Consider the following 21,952-nt stretch of genomic DNA (forward strand, 5'->3'; position numbering starts at 1 on the left):
AGACCTGAATGGTTTTATTTTACATATAAAATTTATTATTTGACATTTTAAAACTTATTTATAATTTGTGGAAATGAAGCTTTTTCTTCTTTCCATCCAGTTAAAATAATTCGTTATGCTTTCATGTAAAAGTAGTTGAAACTGAAAGGTAATATTTTTGTTTAAGGGAGTTCCCGTTATGGTGCAGCAGAAACTAATCGGACTGGGAACCATGGGATTGCAGGTTCGATCCCTGGCCTCGCTCAGTGGGTTAAGGATCCGGCGTTGCCATGAGCTGTGGTGTAGGTTGCAGACACGGCTTGGATCTGGCATTGCTGTGGCCCTGGCGTAGGCCAGTGACTACAGCTCGGATTAGACCCCTAGCCTGGGAACCTCCATGTGCCACGAGTATAGCCCTAAAAAGACCAAAAAATATATATGTATATATATTTTTTGTTTGTTTGTTTGTTTTGTTCAACATACTATTTGAGACTGGTAGGATTTTGATACCAAAACTGAATAAATTGTAATGGACAAGAAAATTAGAAGTCAGTTCAGCTTAAAAATATAATGGGTACATCTTAAATAAAATAATAGTGGTACATAACAAAAAATAGAATACTATTTAGCACAAAAAAGAAATGAGCTATTAATCCCTGAAAAGACGTGGAGGGACCTTAAATGCATATTGCTAAATGAAAATCTATTATTGTAATTCAACATATTACCAGATTAAAGGAGAAAATTTACGATCATGAATGCAGGGAAAACATTGAGAAAAATTCAACACCCATTTGTGATAAACATGTAGCAAACTAGAAATAGTGAGGATATTGAAGAGAAACATAAAGCAAATATTACACTTAGTGGTTAAATCTTGGAAGCAGTTCTTTCAAGATCAGGGAAAAAAAATTCTATTTGAATTGAATAGGCAGTCCTAGCCAGTACAGTTAGGTAAGAAAAAGAATGAGGTATGAATGAGAAACATGAAGTATGAAGAAGAGATAGAATTTTCACTGTTTGCTGGTAATGAGAATTTCAGAACCAGCTGCCAGTTGTTGGAGAGTTCAGCAAGATTGCTAAATGTGAGAGTAGCATTAGAAGGTCAATAGCAACAATTGTAAGGGTGTGTATGAGTTTGTTTCTGTGTGTGGCCCATTGCATTTTCCAAAATGACTGCACCAATGTATGTTGCATCCTGCATGCTCTTTGCACAGAGGGTGTGAGTCCTTGAACTTCAGGGTGGTCTCTGTTCCCTACTCTTGCATCTTGGAAGGCCCATTGGGTGAAAATAAGAGCTACAAAGTTAGCTGTCCTAGGGCTTCTGGGACAGAGGGAAATAACTTGGATAACTTACTTATGCCCACTTTATAAAATTGCCTGATGCCTAACTTTTAAAATACAGTTTTCCCACATGTAGTATGAGCAAAATCCCAAATTAATTTTCAGTGTTAATGCATTCTCTCTCTGTGTGTTTCTGTTTTTACATGAATTATTGGAATAATGTTTCATTTGGGAGAAAAACTGTCATGATGGATATACCAAGTAGCTGGATGCCTAGTGCAGGCACACCTTCACCAGTTTCTTCTGTGGTGAAGTACTGAGAACCATAAGGTCCTAAAATGAGCATCTTTGGGTCTAGGAATAAATTTTGTTGTTGTTGTTATTGTTGCTTTTTAGGGCCACACCCGTGGCATATGGAGGTTCCCAGGCTAGGGGTCCAATCAAAGCTACAGCTGCCGGCCTACACCACAGCCACAGCAACGCCAGATCCTTAACCCACTGAACGAGGCCAGGGATTGAACCCGCAAGCTCATAGTTAGTTCCTCGTCCGAATTGTTTCTGCTGCGCCACAATGGGAACTTCTCTAGGAATAATTTTTTTTCTTTTTAAAAAATTATTCAGTGAATTTTATTACATTTATAGTTGTACAATGATCATCACAACCAAATTTTATAGCATTTCTATCCCAAACCCCCAGTGCCTCCCCCCACCCCCCAACCTGTCTCCTTTGGAAACCGTAAGTTTTTCAAAGTCTTTGTGTCAGTACCTGTGCTGCAAAGAAGTTCATTGTATCCTTTTTTTAGATTCCACATGTATGTGATAGCATATGATGTTGGTGTCTTGCTGTCTGACTGACTTCACTTAGCATGATAATGTCTTGGTCTGTCGATGTTGCTGTAAAGGCTGTTATTTCTTCCCTTTTAATGGCTGAGTAATATTCCAGTGTATATGTACCACATCTTTATCCACTCCTCTGTCGAAGGACATTTAGTTGTGTCCATGTCTTGGCTATTGCGTAGAGTGCTGCAGTGAACATTGGAGTACGTATATCTTTTCAAATCATGGTTTTCTCTGGATGGACGCCCAACAATGGGATTGCTAGATCAAATGGTAATTCTATTTTTAGTTTTCTGAGGCATCTCCATACTGTTTTCCACAGTGGTTGCACCAATTTACATTCCCACCAACAGTGTGATAGGGTTCCCTTTTCTCCACACCCTCTCCAGCACTTACTGTTTGTAGACTTTTTTTTTTCTTTTTTTTTGGTCTTTTTCCCTTTTCTAGGGCTGCTCCCGCGGCATGTGGAGGTTCCCAGGCTAGGTGTCAAATTGGAGCTGTAGCCTCTGGCCTACACCAGAGCCACAGACAGCAACGCAGGATCCAAGCCCCATCTGTGACCTACACCACAGCTCATGACAACGCCGGAACCTTAACCCACTGAGTTCCTGTCATGGTGCAGTGGTTAGCAAATCTGACTAGGAACCATGAGGTTTCGGGTTCGATTCCTGCCCTTGCTCAGTGGATTAAGGATCTGGCGTTGCTGTGAGCTGTGGTGTAGGTTGCAGAGCGGCTCAGTATGATGTAATCATGGCTTCCTCCACTGCTTTTTTTTTTTTTTTTTAATTACTCAATGAATTTATTACATTTGTAGTTGTACAATGATCATCACAATCCACTTTTATAGGATTTCCATCCTACAACCCCAGCGCATCCCTCCACCCCCCCTCCATTGCATTAATTGTTGCATACAGTGTTTATTGCTTGTAGATGTGGAATACAGCATGGCAGTAAAAGTGTATGCAGGGAGAGCCTGCCTTCTTGAAGGATCTTGGTTCAGGCCTGAGGACTCACACTTACTAGCTTTGTGACCTTTGATAGATTATTTCACCCCTGAAAGCCTGTCATACAAAAATGGGGCAGATATTCCTTCCCACTGGCATTGTCAGAATTGAATAAGGTCATGTAGATGACATATTTTGCATAGTACTTGGTGTATCTTAAGTGCTGAACCATAGCTACTTATACTGACTGGGAAAGCATCTGTTTTGCTATATAAAATACAAGAGAAATATTAAAACATATTTTTGTTCTTTTAAGGAAATTCGCAGTGAGTCCCACGACTATCCTCATAGAGTGGCCAAGTTTCCAGAAAACAGAAATCGGAACAGATACAGAGATGTAAGCCCATGTAAGTACTTGTGTTGTGTGTGTGTGTGTGTGTGTGTGTGTGTGTGTTTGTGTGTGTGTGTTGGTTTGTTGTAGGAGGCAGGGCATGATTGAAAAAGTGTAGGGTCAGGGTTGATAAATACAGTGATTTTTTTTTTCATATTAATATGGTACATGTTCTTTAAAGAAAAATTTTAAGGCCTAAGTAGTAGGAAGGAAAGTTGTCCATAATTATTACATACTTCAACATAGCCACCATTATTTTGATGTTTTTCCTACCAACCTTTTTTCTTATACATGATTTTTCTCTTCCCGTCGTGGCTCAGTGGTTAAGGAATCCAGCTAGGAACCATGAGGTTGTGGGTTCGATCCCTGGCCTTGTTCAGAGGGTTAAGGATCCGGTGTTGCTGTGAGCTGTGGTATAGGCTGGCGGCTACAGCCGGTATAGGTCGCAGATGCAGCTTGGATTCCGAGTTGCTGTGGCTGTGGCGTAGGCCAGTGGCTACAGCTCCGATTCGACCCCTAGCCTGGGAACCTCCATGTGCCACGAGTGCAGCCCTAAAAGGCAAAAAAAAAAATATGTATATATATATACATATACGTGTATATATATATATCGTGAATTCATTTATGTATACTTATTTTCATGTTATTCCATGGACTTTATTGGTATTATTTAAAGTATTTATTGGTGTAATTTTTTCCTTCTCCAAATTACAAAAGTAGTGTGTACTCACTGTAGAAAAATTTTAAAACAGAAATGTATAAAGGAAAAAGATCCCATGATTTAAAAACAACATGATTTTAAAAAAAGAAGTCCTCTTCCTTCAGCTATCATCTCAATGATCAATTTCCCATGGGTGTTGCTCTCATAAGCGGAGGAGGTGACCCATTAAATCCAGATGAACCAGGGAATTTTTTTTTGAATGTATAGCTGGTTTACCATGTTGTGTTAATTTCTGCTGTACAGCAGAGTGATTCAGTTATACGCACATATGTATTTCATGCTCTTCTTTTTTCTTTTTTAATTGCTGTACCTGTGGCATAGGGACATTCCCAGGCTATGGGTTGGATCAGAGCTGTAGCTGTGCCTACACCACAGCCACAGCAACACCTGATCTGAGCCACATCTGCAACCTACCCCAAAGATTGTGGCAACACCGGATCCTTAATCCACTAAGGTCAGGAATCAAACCTGCATCCTCATGGATACTAGTCAGGTTCTTAACTCACTGAGCCACAACAGGAACTCCCTCCTCTTTTTTTTTTTTTTTTCCGCAGTGCCCATGGCATGTAGAAGTTCCCAGGTCACATGCCGTTACCACCTGTGCCACCGCTGCAGCAATGCCAGATCTTTAACTTGCTGTGCCACATGGGAACTGCCTGTATTCTTTTCCATTATGGTTTATCACAGGATATTGAGTATATTTCCCTGGGTTATACAGTAGGACCTTGTTGTTTATCCATCCTATGTATACTAGTTTACATCTGCTAATCCCAAACTCCCAGTCTGCCCTTCTCCTCCCCACCTCCCTGGCAACCACAGATCTATCCTCTATGTCTGTGAGTCTGTTTCTGTTACATAGATAAGTTCATTTGTGTCGTATTTTAGGTTTTACATACAAGTGATATCATATGATATTTGACTTTCTTCACTTAGTGTGGTAATTTCTAGGTCCATCCATATACTGCAAATGGCATTATTTCTTTTTTTTTTTATGGCTGGGTAATATTCCATTGTATTTATGTACCACATCTTCCATATCTATTTCTCTGTCTATGGACACTTAAGTTGCTTCCATGTCTTGGCTTTTGCAAATAGTACTGCTCTGAACATTGAGGGCATGTATCTTTCAAATTAGAGTTTTCATCCTTTCTGGATATATGCCAAGGAGTGGAACAAGAGAACTCTTAGTGTTTTAAGGCATCTCCTTACTGTTCTCTGTTGTGGCTGCACCAGTTTACATTACTTCTATTAGCATAGAAGGGTCCCCTTTTGTCTACACCCTTTCCAGCATTTATTATTTGTTAACTTTTTTTTTTTTTTTAGAGCTGTACCCTCGGCATATAGACGTTCCCAGGCTAGGGGTCAAATCGGAGCTGTAGCTGCTGGCCTATGTCACAGCCATAGCAATGCTAGATCCAAGCCGAGTCTGTGACCTACACCACAGCTCACAGCAATGCTGGATCCCTAACACACTAAACAAGGCCAGGGATTGAATCTGAATCCTCATGGCTACTGGTTGGATTTGTTACCACTGAGCCATGATGGAGAACTCCACTTGTTGACTTTTTAATGATGGCATTCTGCCTCCTGTGAGATGGAACCTCATTGTAGGTTTGTGTTGTTTTTTTTTTTTTTTTTTTTTTGTTTTTTTGTCTTTTTGTCTTTTCTAGGGCTGAACCCGAGGCATATGGAGGTTCCCAGGCTAGGGGTCTAATCAAAGCTGTAGCCACTGGCCTACATCACAGCCACAGCAACGCCAGATCCGAGGCATATCTGTGACCTGCACCACTGCTCACAGCAATACCAGATTCTTAACCCACTGAATGAGGCCAGAGATTGAACCCGCAACCTCAAGGTTCCTAGTCGGATTCGTTAACCACTGAGCCACCACGGGAACTCCTCATTGTGGTTTTGATTTGCATTTCTCTCATAATTAGTGATGTTGAGCATCTTTTCATGTGCCTGTTGGCCACCTCTATGTTTTCTTTGGAAAAATGTAACTATTTAGGTCTTCTGCCCATTTTTTCATTGGGCTATTTGTTTTTTTGTTGTTGAGTTGTATGAACTGTCTGAATATATTGGAAATTAAGTCTTTGTCAGATTGTTTGCATATATTTTCTCCCAGTTCATAAATTGTTTTTTTATTTTGTTTATAGTTTCCTTTGCTGTGCAAAAGCCTTTAAGTTTGATTAGATCCCATTAGCTTATTTTTGGTTTTATTTCTTTTTTCTTTTTTTCTTTTTCTTTTTTTTTTTTTTTTCCTGTCTTTTCTAGGACCGAACCCAAGGCATATGGAGGTTCCCAGACTAGGGGTCTAGTTGGGGCTGTAGCCACTGGCCTACGCCAGAGCCATAGCAACTTGGGATCCGAGCCATGTCTGCAACCTACACCACAGCTCACAGCAATGATGGATCCTTAACCCACTGAGCGAGGCCAGTGATCGAACCTAGAACATCATGGATACTAGTCTGGTTCATTAACTGCTGAGCCATGACAAGAACTCCTATTTTTGCTTTTATTTCTATTGCCTTGGTAGGCTGACCTAATAAAACTTTGGTACAATTTATGTCAGACAATGTTTTGCCTATGTTCTCTTCCAGAAGTTTTACAGTGTCATATATTTAAATCTTTAAGCTATTTTGAGTTCATTTTTGTGCATGATGTGAGGGAGTGTTTTAGTTTTATCAATTTACATTTAGCTGTTCAGCTTTCCCATCACCACTTGTTGAAGAGACTTTCTTTTCTCCATTGTATATTTTTGCCTCCTTTGTCAAAGATTCATCGACCACAAGTATGTGGATTTCTTTCTGAGCTCTCTGTTCCATTGATCTGTGTCTGTTTTTTTGCCAATACCACACTGTCCTGATTATTGTAGCTTTGTAGTATTGCCTGAAATCTGGGAGAGTTATGCCTTCTGCTTGTTTTTTTTCCCTCAGGATTGCTCTGGCAATTCTTTTATGGACCTAGAATATGAATTTTAGGATTTTTTGTTCTAGTTATATGAAAATGCCATGTGTAATTTGGTTGGGATTGCATTACATCTGTAGATTGCCTTGGGCAGTCTAGTCATTCTGACAGTTCCTCCAGTCCAAGACCATGGGATATTTAGGAATGTGGTTTTTTGTTGTTGTTGTTGTTTTCTCCTTTTTCTTTTTTTGGCTGTATCCGTGGCATATGTAAGTTCCCAGGCCAGGGATCGAATCTGGGCCACAGCTGCAACCTACACCACAGCTGCAGCAACCTTAACCTTAAGGCAGATCCTTAAGCCACTGTGGGCTGGGGATCAAACCTGCGCCACCTCAGAGACAGTGCCAGATCCTTAACCTGCTGTGCCACAGTGGGTACTCCTAGGAATATGTATTTTTCAAAAGCTCCCGAGTTGATGCTGGTCATTTTTCCTGATTGGTAGTCCTTGCGTCATTTCCACACATAGTACTGAACAGTCATTGGCTTGGTTCGGAAAACTTGTGTTGAAGACCAGCTCTGTGTCTCCCTTTGCTGTGCATAGAGAGAACTGTGAGTCCATGCACCCTGACCTCTAATGACGTCTACTACAGGCACGAGACGTACCCAGAGAAGCACAGTGGTGGGGGGCTAAGAGGAGGCCCTTACCTCTGCCTAAGGAGTCAGGGTGGCTTTTAAGATAATGTTATTTTTTTTTTTTTTTAATTTTGCCAACATGGTCTATCTTAAGAGTTCCTATTGTGGCTCAGTGGTAATGAACTCAACTAGTATCCATGAAGATGCAGGTTTGATCCCTGGCCTCACTCAGTGAATTAAGGATCTGGTGTTGCTGTGGCTGTGGTGTTGGCCTACAGCTGTAGCTCCAATTTGACCCCTAGCCTGGGAACTTCCATATGCTGGGGGTGTGGGAGGTGGCCCTAAAAAGCCAAAAAAAAAAAAAAAGAAAGGTCTATTTTAAACCAGCAATTATTTTTCATGTAAAAAGTTGCTCACATTCATATAGGAAATAAAAGTGCAAAGCTGAAAAGAGCAAGCCGAAGGATTTTTTTTTTTTTAAGTCCCAGATCTTCCTAGATTTTAATTCAGCAAATCTGGAAATTTTTGGTGGGGGAGCTGAAGGCATGTAGAAGTTCCCTGGCCAGAAATCAGATCTGCACCACAGCAGTGACCTGAGCCTCTGTAGTGACAGTGTCAGATCCTTAATCCACTATGCCATGAGGGAACTCCTGGAAATGTATCTCCTTATATGATTCTTATATACTGGCTTGAAACTACATTTAGAGGTATAAATGTGAGGTATGTGTTCCAAGAGGGGTATTTTGGAATAGAAAGAATGTTAAGAAGTCCACAGTCTTTGTGTAATTGCCTTGACCAAAAATGCCTCATTTGTCTCAGTTAACCATGAGATGACTGCAGAAAAGATGGGCCAGAAAGTGGTGGGCTGGGAGGAGCAGATGGGTTTGGTAATCACCCTGAGAATTGTGTTTATACCATTAGAGACTGCTGCCAGATGGTGAAATCTTCCTGTTTGCTTTTGCTCATAGAAGTCCCAGTTTACTCTCTGATCTAAAAGGAGATACTAGCCTTCCCTTCACTGGTCATGAAAGAGTAGTTTTTTGTTTTGTTTTTGTTGTGAAAACATATACCATAAATTTACCCTTTTAACATTTAGGTGTGCATTACAGTATTCTAAACTCTGCACATTGTTGTGCGACAGATATTTTCATCTTGTGACACTGAAGCTCTTCTCCTGAAACAGACTCTCCCCATTTCCCCTTCTCTCCAGCCTCTGGAAATCACCATTCTACTTACTGTTTCTGAGCTTGAGTACTTTAGAATTTTACAGTGTTTTTTTGTGATTGGCTTATGTCACATAGAATAATGTCTTCAAGGTTTGTCTGTCAGCTTTTAAAGTAACGAACACACAGACTTCTGATTCAGCTTGTGTAGCATGTTAGTTGGGACCATCTAAACAAAAAGATTCTCAGTTCCTCTCACCAGAGAGGATACCTGACTAATATCCATGAGGATGTGGATTTGTGGTCTCACTCAGTGAGTTCAGGATCCTCCGTTGCTATGAGCTGTGATGTGGGTCATGGATGCGGTTCAGATCCCGAGTTTCTGTTGCTGTGGGGTAGGCTGGCAGCTGCAGCTCCTATTTGACCCCTAGCCCTGGAACTTTCGTGTGCCTCGGTTGCAGCCCTAAAAAGATAATAAATAAATAAGTAAAAAACCAAAAAGATTCTAAATAAACAATTTGAAGTAAGTTGCTAGATGGTGAGGAAGTGAGGAAAACGTTGAGGTTTTCTGTGTTCCTCGCCTCCTAAAAAGACCTCAATAGGAGTTCCCCTCATGGTGCAGCGGAAACAATCTGACTAGGAGCCATGAGGTTGTGGGCTTCTCTCAGTGGGTTAAGGATCTGGTGTTGCTGTGAGCTGTGGTGTAGGTCGCAGTTGCAGCTCAGATCTGGTGTTGCTGTGGCTGTGGCATATGTAGACCGGCAGCTGCAGCTCCGATTAGACCCCTAGCATGGGAACCTCCACATGCCGAGGTTGTGGCCCTAAAAAGCAAAAGACTTCAGACTTCAGCAAATGGCATAGGTGGTCCGAATGCACAGCCACTATCAGCTGCGGCACTTGTGTTCACCTAATAAAATAGTCTCAGGCTATATAGTAAGCAAAGAGGAGTGGAATTACAGAAAGAAATGGATAATTCTATATTCATCGACTTTTTTTTTTTTTTTTTTTTTTGCTTTTTTTTTTCTAAGGCCCACACCCACAGCATGTGGAGGTTCCCAGGCTAGGGGTCTAATCGGAGCTGCAGCTGCCGGCCTACCTACACCACAGCCACAGCAACATGGAATCCGAGCTGAGTTTGCAACCTACGCCACAGCTCTCGGCAACGCCAGAGCTCTCGGCAACGCCAGATCCTTAACCTGCTGATCGAGCCCAGAGATAGAACCAGCATCCTCATGGATCCTAGTCAGATTTGTTTCCGCTGAGCCACGAAGGGAACTCCAATAGTCATGGACTTTTTTTTTTTTTTTTTTTTTTTGTCTTTTCGCCTTTTCTAGGGCCGTTCCTGTGGCATGTGGAGATTCCCAGGCTAGGGGTCTAATTGGAGCCGTAGCCACCAGCCTATGCCAGAACCACAGCAATGAGGGATCCGAGCCACGTCTGCAACCCACACTACAGCTCAGGGCAACGCCAGATCCTCGATCCACTGAGCAAGGCCAGGGATGGAACCCCCAACCTCATGGTTCCTAGTCAGATTCGTTCCTAGTCCACGACAGGAACTCCTTCATGGACTTCTTAATAAGGCAAAATATTAGTAAGGAAGTAGAAGATTTGTACCACACAGTTAAGCTTAATTTCATAAGAAAATTATATGCAACTTTATGTCCAACAGTTAGAGAATGCACATCCATCTAGGACTTAGATGGAATATTTAACAAATGGACCATCAACTAGGCTATAAAGTAAATTTTCACAATTTAAGGATTGTTGTCTTACAGGCCATGTTCTTTGACTGTAATGCAATTAAATTATGGATTATTAATAAAAAGATTAAAATTCCCATAAATTTGGAGGTTTAAAGATTTCTAACTAATTCGTGAGTTAAGAACACATCATAATGGAAACTTAAACTCAAGAGTGAATAATAGGTAAAGAAATATACGTCACAACTTGCATAAAGTAACAAAAACAGTACTGCAAAAAAAAAATACTGTCTTAAGTGTTTGTATTAAAGCAAAAGATTCAAAATTGAAGTGGTAAGTGTCCAATTTAGAATAAAAGTAACCCCAAAAAGCAGAAAGGATATGATACAAATATAAAAGCAGGAGAGGAGTTCCCGCTGTGGCACAGTGGAAATGAATCCAACTAGGAACCATGAGGTTATGGGTTCCATCCCTGGCCTTGCTCATTGGGTTAAGGATCTGGTATTGCCATGAGCTGTGGTGTAGGTTGCAGATGGCGGCTCGGATCTGGTGTTGGCTTGGATCTGGCGTTGCGGTGGCTGTGGAGTAGGCCGGCAGCTACAGCTTGGATTCGACCCCTAGCCTGGGAACCTCCAAATGCAGTGGATGCGGCCCTAAAAAGACCAAAAAAAAAAAAAAAAAAAAAAAAAAAAGTGCAGTCTAAGTAGCCTGTCACAGCTAAATAAATTAATAAGTACTGTGTTGGGTGAACTCTATTTCCACTAAGAAAATAATGGAACTTGTGGTTTTATAAGCCTGGCTTATAGTAATACAAGCTCTCCCGGAGAACAGAAAAAGGGAATGATCGCCCAACTCCTTTTTTGAGGCTATTATATGACTTTGATACCCAAACCAGAAAAATTTAGTAAGAGAAATAAAAGTTACAAGCACAGCTCCGTTGTCAGTAGAGATGTAAAAATCCTAAAGACAGCAGGGTCTGTACTAAGTGTGTTTTTGGAATGTGAGGGTGGATCAGCATCAGACAGTCTTATCTGTGTAATTCATCACAGTGACAAGGTAAGGGAGAAAAAGTCATGTGAATATCTCAGTAGATGCAGAAAGATTACTTAAAGCCAATTGTTGGAGTTCCCGTTGTGGCTCAGCAGTAATAAACCTGACTAGTAGCCATGAGGACATGGATTCGATGCCTGGCCCCACTCAGTGGGTTAAGGATCTGGTGTTGCCATGAGCTGTGGTATAGGTTGCAGATTCGGCTCAGATCCTATGTGGCTGTGGCTGTGGCCACTGCCTGCAGCCCAATTTGACCCTATCCTGGAAACTTTCATGTGCTGCAGCTGTGGCCCTAGAAAGACAAAACAAAACAAAAGAAAACAAAAACAAAAAAAAAAACCCCAAAAACAACTAAAGTCAATTCTTGCTGCTGATTAAAAACAAAACTCGGAGTTCCCGTCGTGGCGCAGTGGTTAAGGAATCCGACTAGGAACCATGAGGTTGAGGGTTCGATCCCTGCCCTTGCTCAGTGGGTTAACGATCCGGTGATGCCGTGAGCTGTGGTGTAGATTGCAGACTCGGCTCGGATCCTTCGTTGCTGTGGCTCTGGCGTAGGCTGGCAGCTACAGCTCCGATTCAACCCCTAGCCTGGGAACCTCCATATGCCATGGAAGCGGCCCAAGAAATGGCAAAAAAAAAAAAAAAAAAAACCTCATAGCAAACTAAAACAGAAGGCAACTTTTTTTTTTCCCATCAGGACTGCTTTATTTTTATTTTATTTTTTTTATTACTCAATGAATTTATTGCATTTATAGTTGTACAATGATCATTACAATCCAGTTTTTTAGGATTTCCATCCCACACCCCCAGCTCATCCCCCCACCTCCCAAACTGTCTCATTTGGAGAGCATAAGTTTTTCAAAGTCTGCGAGTCAGCATCTGTTCTGCAAAGAAGTTCATTCTGACCTTTTTTCAGATTCCACATGTCAATGATAGCATTTGATGTTGGTGTCTCATTGATTGGCTGACTTCATTTAGCATGATAATTTCTAGGTCCCTCCATGTTGCTAAAACTGCCAGTATTTCATTCCTTTTAATGGCTAAGTAATATTCTATTGTGTATATGTACCACATCTTTTTTTTTTTTTTTTTTTGTCTTTTTTTTTTGTTGTTGTTGTTGCTATTTCTTGGGCCGCTTCCACGGCATATGGAGGTTCCCAGGCTAGGGGTTGAATCAGAGCTGTAGCCACCAGCCTATGCCAGAGCCACAGCAACGCGGGATCCCAGCCGCGTCTGCAACCTACACCACAGCTTACGGCAACGCCGGATCGTTAACCCACTGAGCAAGGGCAGGGACCGAACCCTCGACCTCATGGTTCCTAGTCGGATTCGTTAACCACTGCGCCACGACGGGAACTCCATGTACCACATCTTCTTGATCCACCACTCTGTCGATGAACATCTAGGTTGTTTCCGTGTCTTGGCTATTGCAAATAGTGCTGCAATGAACATCAGAGTACACATGTCTTTGCGAGTCATGGTTTTCTCTGGTTAGATGCCCAGGAGTGGGATTGCTGGATCAAGTGGTAGTTCTATTTTTAGTTTTCTGAGGAAGCTCCATACTGTTTCCCACAGTGGTTGCACCAATTTACATTCCCACCAACAGTGTGATAGGGTTCCCTCTTCTCCACACCCTCTCCAGCACTTACTGTTTGTAGACTTTTTGATGATGGCCATTCTGGCTGGTGTAAGGTGGTACCTCACAGTGGTTTTGATTTGCATTTTTCTAATAATGAGTGATGTTGAACATGTTTTCATGTGTTTTTTGGCCATCTGTATGTCTTCTTTGGAGAATTGTCTGTTTAGCTCTTCTGCCCCTTTTTTGATGCGGTTGTTTGTCTTTTTGGTATTGAGCTGCAGAAGGTGTTTATAAATGTTGGAGATTAATCTCTTGTCAGTCGATTCATTTGCGAAGATCTTCTGTGGATTGTCTTTTGGTGTTGTTTAGGGTTTCCTTTGCTATGCAGAAAGTGTTGTTTAATTAGGTCCCATTTGTTTATTTCTGTTTTTACTGTCATGACTCTAAGAGGTGGATCTGAGAAGATGTTGCTGTTGTTTATGTCAGAGAGTGTTCGGCCTATGTTTTCCTCTAAGAGTTTTATAGTCTCTGGTCTTATATCTAGGTCTTTAATCCACTTTGAGTTTATCTTTCTGTTTGGTGTTAGGGAGTGTTCTAATTTCATTCTTTTACATGTAGCTGTCCAGTTTTCCCAGCACCACTTATTGAACAGGCTGTCTTTTCTCCATTGTATATTCTTGCCTCCTTTGTCATAGATTAGTTGGTTGTAGGTGTGTGGGTTTAATTCTGGGCTTTCTATCCTGTTCCACTGATCTATATTTCTGTCTTGGTGCCAGTACCATGCGATTTTGATGATTGTTGCTTTGTAGTATAGTCTGAAGTCCAGGAACCTGATTCCTCCAGCTCCATTTTTCGTTTTCAGGATGTTTTTGGCTATTCTGAGTCTTTTGTGCTTCCAAACAAACTTTAAAATAATTTGTTTGAGTTCTGTGGAAAATGTCCTTGGTAATTTGATAGGCATTGAATTGAATCTGTATATTGCCTTAGGTAGTATAGCCATTTTGGTAATATTAACTCTTCCAGTCCAAGAGTATGGTGTGTCTTTCCGTCTGTTTGTGTCATCTTTGATTTCTTTCATCAGTGTCTTATAGTTTTCAGAGTACAGGTCTTTTGTCTCTTTAGGTAGGTTTATTCCTAGGTATTTTAGTCTTTTTTGGATGTGATCATAAATAGGATTGCTTCCCTAATTTCTCTTTGATCTTTCATTGTTAGTGTATAGAAATTCAGTCCATTTCTGTGTATTCATTTTGTATCCTGCGAACTTTGCCAAATTCATGGATGAGCTCTAACAGTTTTCTGGTAGAGTCTTTAGGAATATAACTGTAGTTATAGTATCATGTCATCTGCAAATAGTGATAGTTTTACTTCTTCCTTTCCAATTTGGATTCCTTTTATTTTTTTACTTCTCTCATTGCTGTGGCTAGGACTTCCAAAATTATGCTGAATAGTAGTGGCGAGAGTGGACATCCTTGTCTTGTTCCTGATCTCAGCAGGAATTCTTTCAGCTTTTCACCATTGAGAATGATGTTAGCTGTGAGTTTGTCATATATGGCCTTTATTATGTTGAGGTAGGTTCCCTCTATGCCTACTTTCTGAAGGGTTTTTATCAGAAATGGGTGTTGGATTTTGTCAAAGGCTTTTTCTGCATCTATTGAGAGGATCATATGGATTTTATTCTTCAGTTTGTTGATGTGGTGTATCACACTGATGGATTTGCGGATATTGAAGAACCCTTGCATCCCTGGGATAAATACCACTTGATCATGATGTACAATCCTTTTAATGTATTGTTGGGTTCGGTTTGCTAGTATTTGGTTGAGGATTTTTGCATTGATGTTCATCAGTGAAATTGTCCTGTAGTTTTCTTTTTTTGTGGAATCTTTGTCTGGTTTTGGTATCAGGGTGATGGTGTCCTCACTGAATGAGTTTGGGAGTGTCCTTTCCTCTGCTATTTTTTGAAATAGTTTCAGAAGGATAGGTTTTAGCTCTTCTCTAAATGTTTGATAGAATTCACCTGTGAAGCCATCTGGTCCTGAACTTTTGTTTGTTGGAAGCTTTTTAATCACGGTTTCAATTTCAGTACTTGTGATTGGTCCGTTCATCTTTTCTATTTTGTCTTGGTTCAGTTTTGTAAGATTATACATTTCTAAGAATTTGTCCATTTCTTCTAGGTTGTCCATTTATTGGCAAATAGTTGTATGTAGTAGTCTCTTATGATCCTTTGTATTTCTGTGATGTCCATTGTTATTTTTCCTTTTTCATTTCTGATTTTATTGATTTGAGTCCTCCATCTTTTTCTTGATAAGCCTGGCTAAGGGTTTATCAATTTTGTTGATCTTTTCAAGGAACTATCTTTTAGTTTCATTGATCTTTTCTATGGTTTTCTTTGTTTCTATTTCATTGATTTCTGCTCTGATCTTTATGATTTCTTTCCTTCTGCTAACTTTAGGTCTTGTCTGTTCTCTCTCTAGTTGCTTTAGATGTAAAGTTAGCTTGTTTATTAGAGCTTTTTCTTGTTTCCTGAGATGGGCTTGTATTGCTATAAACTTCCCTCTTAGAACTGCTTTTGCTGCATCCCGTAGGATTTGGAGTGTCACATCTTTGTTGTCATTGGTTCTAGGTATTTTTTAATTTCCTCTTTGTTTTCTTCAGTGATCCATTGGTTGTTTAATAGCATGTTGTTTAGTCTCTACGTGTTTGTGCTTTTTGCATTTTTTCTTGTTGATTTCCAGTCATATAGCATTGTGGTTGGAAAAGATGCTTGATATGATTTCCATTTTCTTAAAGTTACCGAGGCTGGATTTGTAGCCCAGGCTGTGATTAATCTTGGAGAATGTTCCATTTTCACTTGAGAAGAATGTGTATTCTGTTGCTTTTGGATGGAATGTCCTATAAATACCTATTAAGTCCATCTGGTCTAATGCTTCATTCAGGGCCTGTGTCTCCTTACTGATTTTCTGCGTGGATGATCTGTCCAGTGCTGTAAGTGTGGTGTTAAAGTCCCTCACTATTATTGTGTTATTGTCGATTTGTCCTTTTAAGTTTGTTAGCAGTTGCTTTATATATTGTGGTGAACTTATTTTGGGTGCGTACATATATAAAATTGTTATATCTTCTTGGATTGATCCTTTGATCATTATGTGGTGACCTTCCTTGTCTCATATAATATTCTTATTTTAAGGTGTATTTTGTCTGATATGCATGTTGCTACTCCAGCTTTCTTTTGATTCCCGTTTGCATGGAGTGTTCTCTTCCATCCGCTCACTTTCCATTTGTATGTGTCCCTAGAACTGAAATGGGTCTCTTGAAGACAGCATATATATGGGTCTTTTTTTTTTTGTAACCATTCAGCCAGTCTATGTCTTTTGGTTGGGCATTTAGTCCATTAACATTTAATGTAATTATTGATATGTATGTTCTTACTGCCATTTTATTAATTGCTTTGGATTTGTTTTTGTTGCTGGTTTTTTTCCCTTCTCTTGTTCTCTCCTCTTGTGGTTTGAGGACTATCTTTAGTGTTGTATTTGAGTTTATTTTTCTTATTTGTGTATCAATTGTAGATTTTTGGTTTGTAGTTATTCTGAAGTTTTGATATGAGTCTCTATATATATGAGATTGTTTTAAGTTGTTGGTCTCTTAATTGCAAGTGCATCTCCAGTGTCCTGCATTTGTACCCCCCCCCTCATGATTTCTGACTTGGGTGGCATAATTGTGCATGGATGATTTCCTATCTTTACTGTATATATGCCTTTACTGGGGAGCCTTGTCATTTGCGGTATTTTTGTTTCTGGTTGTGGCCTTTTCTTTTTGCCTAGAGAAGTTCCTTTAGTATTTGTCGTAAAGCTGGTTTAGTGTTGCTGAATTCTCTTAGCTTTTGCTTATCTGTGAAGCTTTTGATTTCTCCTTCAAATATGAATGAGAGCCTTGCTGGGTAATGTGCTCTTGGTTGGAGGTTTTTCCTTTCATCATGTTAAGTATATCATGCTACTCCCTTCTGGCCTGCAGAGTTGGTGCTGAAAAATCTGCCAATAACCTTACTGGGGTTCCCCTTATGTTATTTGTTTCTTTTCCTTAGCTGCTTTTAATATTTTGTCTCTGTCTTTAGTTTTGGTCAGTCTGATTAATATGTGTCTTGGGGTGTTCCTCCTTGGGATTAATTGTATATGGTACTCATGTGCTTCCTGGATTTGAGTGAGTAGTTCCTCTTCCCTGTTTAGGAAGTTTTCGGCATTATCTCTTCAAATATTTTTTCTGTCCCTTTCTCTTTCTCTTCTTCTTCTGGCACCCTTACAATATGGATGTTGGTGTGTTTAATGTTGTCCCACAGTTCTCTGAAACTCTCTTCATTTGTTTTCAATTTTTTTCTTTTTTTCCACATTCGTAATTTCCACTAATCTGTCCTCTACCTCGCTTATTCGTTCTTCTGCCTCCTGTATTCTGCCGCTGGCTGCTTCTAATGAATTTTTTATTTCAGTTATTGTATTTTGCATCTCTTCTTGCTTAAGTTTTATATCTTGTATCTCTTTGCTCAGTGTTTCCAGTAAGTTATCCATCTTTGCCTCCTGTTTATTTCCAATGTATTGCATCATCTTCAGCATCACCAGTCTAAAGTCTCTTTCCTGGAGGCTGATAATCTTCAGATCACTTAGCTGTTTTTCTGGGGTTTTTTCTTTCTCCCTCATCTGAGTTATAGTTCTCTGTCTTTTCATTTTTATAGGTTTTGGTTGTGACCTTTTTACAGATAATAGAGTTGTAGCCTGTCTTACTTCTGGTGTCTGCCCCTCTTGTGGCTGAAGTTGGTAGGGGAGGCTTGCTGTAGGCTCCCTGATGGGAGGGACTGATGCCTTCCCACTGGTAGATGGGGCTGATTCTTATCCCTCTGGTGGGTGGGGCTCTGCTCTGGGTGAGATTAGAGGTGGTTGTGTGCCTGAGTGTCTTTAGACAGCCTGTTTACTGATGGGTGGGGCTATGGTCCCACCTGGATTGTTGTTTGGCCTGGAGCTTCTCAGCACTGATGGGTGGGGCCAGGTTTTCCCCAAATGGCCACCTCCAGAGGGACACATTCTGATGAATATTCCCAAGAGCTTTGCTTCCAATGTCCTTCCCCCACAATAAGCTACCTTCACCCCTGTTTTCCCAAGAAGTTCTCCAAGAACTGCAGTCTGGTTTGACCCAGATTCCTATGGAGACTTTGCTTTGCCTTGGGACCCAGGGCACGTGAAAGTCTGTGTCTGCCTTTTAAGAATGGAGTCTTCCTTTCCCCCAGTCCCGTGGAGCTCCTGCACCCAAGTCCCGCTGGCCTTCAATGCCAGATGCTCTGGAGGCTCCTTCTCCCAGTGCCAGACCCCCATGCATGGGAGTTTGATGTGGGGCTCAGAATTCTCGCTCCTGTAGGTGAGTCTCTGTGATACAGTTACTTTCCAGTCTCTGGGGCTTCCCACCCGAATGGTATGGGGTTGCTTATATCGTGTAATCGCTCCTCCTACCTATTAATATGTCCTCCTCTTTGTCTTCTAGAATAGGATATCTTTTTGAAAGTTTCCAGTCCATTTGGTTGAAGATTGCTCAGTTTTTGGTTGTAAATTTTGTTGTTTTTAGGAGAGCAGTTGAGTTCCAGTCCTTGTATTCCACCATCTTAATCCCCTGCCTTCCAGTAGGGAACTTTTATAACCTCACGTCAGATATCTAAATGACACCTGCAATCACATCACTCTTAACATGTTGCGAACAGTTTTTAAAAGTCGAGGCCAAGGCAGGGTGCCCACAAGTACCACGTCCACCTTTCGGGGTGCTGGGTCCTACCTCTGCAGGAAGAGGGCAGGAAGGGAAGGGATGAAGGCATGCAGACTGGGGGGAGGAAGCAAAGCTGCCACTGGATCTGCTGCTGGCTGACAAGCCACCCATGCTGCAGAAGTCCCTCATGCTGCCTCGAATCAGGGCCCTGTTAGACTCAGACAACCTTGCCCACATCTGCTGAGCAGCATGGTTCAGGTGGTGGCTGTGCCGGGTTGTCTTGTCCCTCCCCAGTTGTGGGCCATTGGCTGAAACGCCTGTATGGGGCCCCTGCATGTGATCTGGACTTGCCCCAAGTGCCACACTGCATCCAGTCACCTCTCCTTAGGCATCACCCATCACCTCCAGCTCCTGCTGTTGGTTGGGGTTGGCACTGTGCCATCTAGATTAAGGCAGAGGGTCAGTACGCCACCATGGCATGGAGAATCACGGAAGAATTCATGAGGATTGTAGATGACACAGTTTTCTTCACAGATAATCCCAAAGATGCACAGACCAATAATTATCAAACATTTTGATAATTTCCGAATTGTACGACAATAAATCAATTTATGAAGACAGATATATACATGACAAGGATGTGCTTGTCGTAGTAAGACTTAGGTAAAAACTCTTGTATAAGGAGTTCCTGCCATGGTGCAATGGGTTAAGAATCTGACTGCAGCAGCTCAGGTCACTGTGGAGGCCCAGGTTCAATCCCCAGCCCGGTGCAGTGGGCTAAAGATCCAGTGTTGCTGTAGCTGTGGTGTAGATTGTAGCTGCAGCTCAGATTCAGTCCCTAGCCTGGGAATTTCCATATGCCTCGGGTGTGGCCAAAAACAAACCAATCCAAGACTGTTGTATATTAGTATTCAGAATAAGTATAGGTATAACAAATTTTATGGTAACTGTTATGTACATATTTGCTAACATTTTCCTCATCCCATCGAAAGTTTAAAAACTGAATCTGCGTAACATTTTCAAAATCCATTGTATGACAGCTCATTTACTTAAAAGTGTCCTTGTTAATAATTAGGGCCTTGGCCTCTGAGTCTATCTTCATTTTTGATATTGAGTGAAGAGTTTTTAACATGACACGAGAAGCGCAATCCACAAAAGGAAAATATTAACAAATTGGACTCAACCAAAATTAAGAACTTGTGCTCTGCGAATGACCCTGTTAGGAGGATGGATAGATGAGGACAGACTGGGAGAAAGCATAAACCACAGAGAACTCGTATGTGGAATGTGTACAGAACTCTGAAAATACAACAGTAAAAAACCCTAACAGTCCAATTTGGAAATGGGAAAAACGTAATGAACATAGATGACAGATAAGTACATGCATGCTTTTCCTTAGGGAATAGCAAATGAAAACCATGGTGGTGAGAGGTCACCATACCTACTAGAGCAGCTGAGGCCCCGGTACTTTGAGGATACAGGATCCCCAAGGCTGATGAAGGTGTAAAACCATGTGGCCACTTGGGAAAATAGCACAAGCAGTTTCTTTAAAAGGTAAACATCTACTTGCCTTATATGACCTGATCACTGTCCTCCTAGATGTGTATCTCAGAATTGCAGCCTTATGTCCACACAGAAATGCGTACATGGGTATTCAGAGCAGCTTTAATTGTAAGAGCCCCAAATTGGAACAACCCAGATGTCCTTTAGTGAGTTGGTGGTTAACCATCTGTGGCTGTGTTCATCCTATGGAGTAGGACACGTGCCACGCAGCAACTTGGATGGGCCACACAGGACTTGGGCTGAGCCAGGTGGCCAGACTCCCAAGGCTCCCTGCTGTGTGCTTCTGACCTTGCAGTGTTCTTGAAGTCTCGAAGTCATGCTGATGGGAAGCCGGCAGATTAGCGGGTGGGGTGGGAAGGGCGAGAATAGAAGGGGTGGCCCCTGGGGACCTTGTGGTGGAAGCATCAATCTATACATGTGATAAAGCTGTGTGAACTATTTTCACCACACAAATGATTCCAGCAAAACTGGAGGCGGGGCTGTGTCTGTCTGTGGGTTAGACCAGAGTTTTCTAGGTTTCTGAATCTGCTGGCCTTCCTGAACTGGGTGCTGGGCAAGGCATTGTGTGAGGCAGTGGGGGCATGGTGAGCTTGTCAGGGTCCCTAGCCACCACAAGCTTAACCTGAACAAAGAAGGCCCTGGTGCTGCCACCACTCCCAGGCTGAGTGGGTCACAGCCTTGTCCCTAGGGTAGCAGCTGCATTGCTGGGGGAGCTCTGCTGTCTGAGCTGTGATGGGGCATTGAGTCAAGAAGGAAGCCTGGCACATCCACCAGGATGTCAGTTACACTCGGCAGTTGTACTCAGAATGGGCTTCAGGGGAGGACTAGTTTACATGTTAAAATACAGATGCACAGGCAGTTCCCCGTGTCTGTTGCTTTCATCGCTGTGGCCGGAGTTTCGTCCCTGGTCTGGGAACTGAGATCCCATGTCAGGCATTGCTCACTGTAGCCAAGAATAATGACAACAACAAAATACAGGTACATAGACAAGTAGAATCTTTAACCTCCTATACAGTTGGGGTTTTTTTGTTTGTTTTGTTTTTTTTTTGTTTGTTTTTTGTTTTTTTTTTTTGTCTTTTAGCCCACACCTGTGGTGTATAGAGGTTCCCAAGCTAGGGATTAAATCAGAGCTACAGCTGCTGGCCTACACCACAGCCGCAGCAACACAGGATCCAAGCCGTGTCTGCGACCTATACCTCAGCTCATGGCAATGCTGGATCCTTTAACCCACTGAATGAGGCCAGGGATCCAGCCTGTGTCCTCATGGACACTAGTCAGATTCATTTTGGCTGAGCCACAATGGGAACTCCGTTTTTTTTTTTTCCTTCCGGCTATGCCGTGGCCTGTGGAAGCTAACCCGAGTCACGGCAGTGATCTGACCCAAAGCATTGACAATGCTGGATCCTTAATCCACTGAGCCACTAGGGAATTTCAAGTTCATGTAAATGTTTCAGATAAAAAAGGACGT

At 41.6% G+C, this 21,952-nt stretch overlaps 1 protein-coding gene across 4 annotated transcripts in view; it reads left to right on the forward strand.

The window, feature by feature from the left end:
* PTPN2 (protein tyrosine phosphatase, non-receptor type 2) overlaps window positions 1–21,952 on the forward strand; it is a 77,275-nt gene that overhangs the window by 18,421 nt on the left and 36,902 nt on the right. For all 4 annotated transcript variants that reach the window (XM_021096022.1, XM_021096023.1, XM_021096020.1 and 1 more), the window contains exon 2: window positions 3,361–3,451. In XM_021096022.1, coding sequence (XP_020951681.1) covers window positions 3,361–3,451 — 91 coding nt within the window. The remainder of the gene's footprint in view (window positions 1–3,360; window positions 3,452–21,952) is intronic.

This window comes from Sus scrofa, chromosome 6, assembly GCF_000003025.6.
Source record: "Sus scrofa isolate TJ Tabasco breed Duroc chromosome 6, Sscrofa11.1, whole genome shotgun sequence".
Classification (NCBI taxonomy): domain Eukaryota; kingdom Metazoa; phylum Chordata; class Mammalia; order Artiodactyla; family Suidae; genus Sus; species Sus scrofa.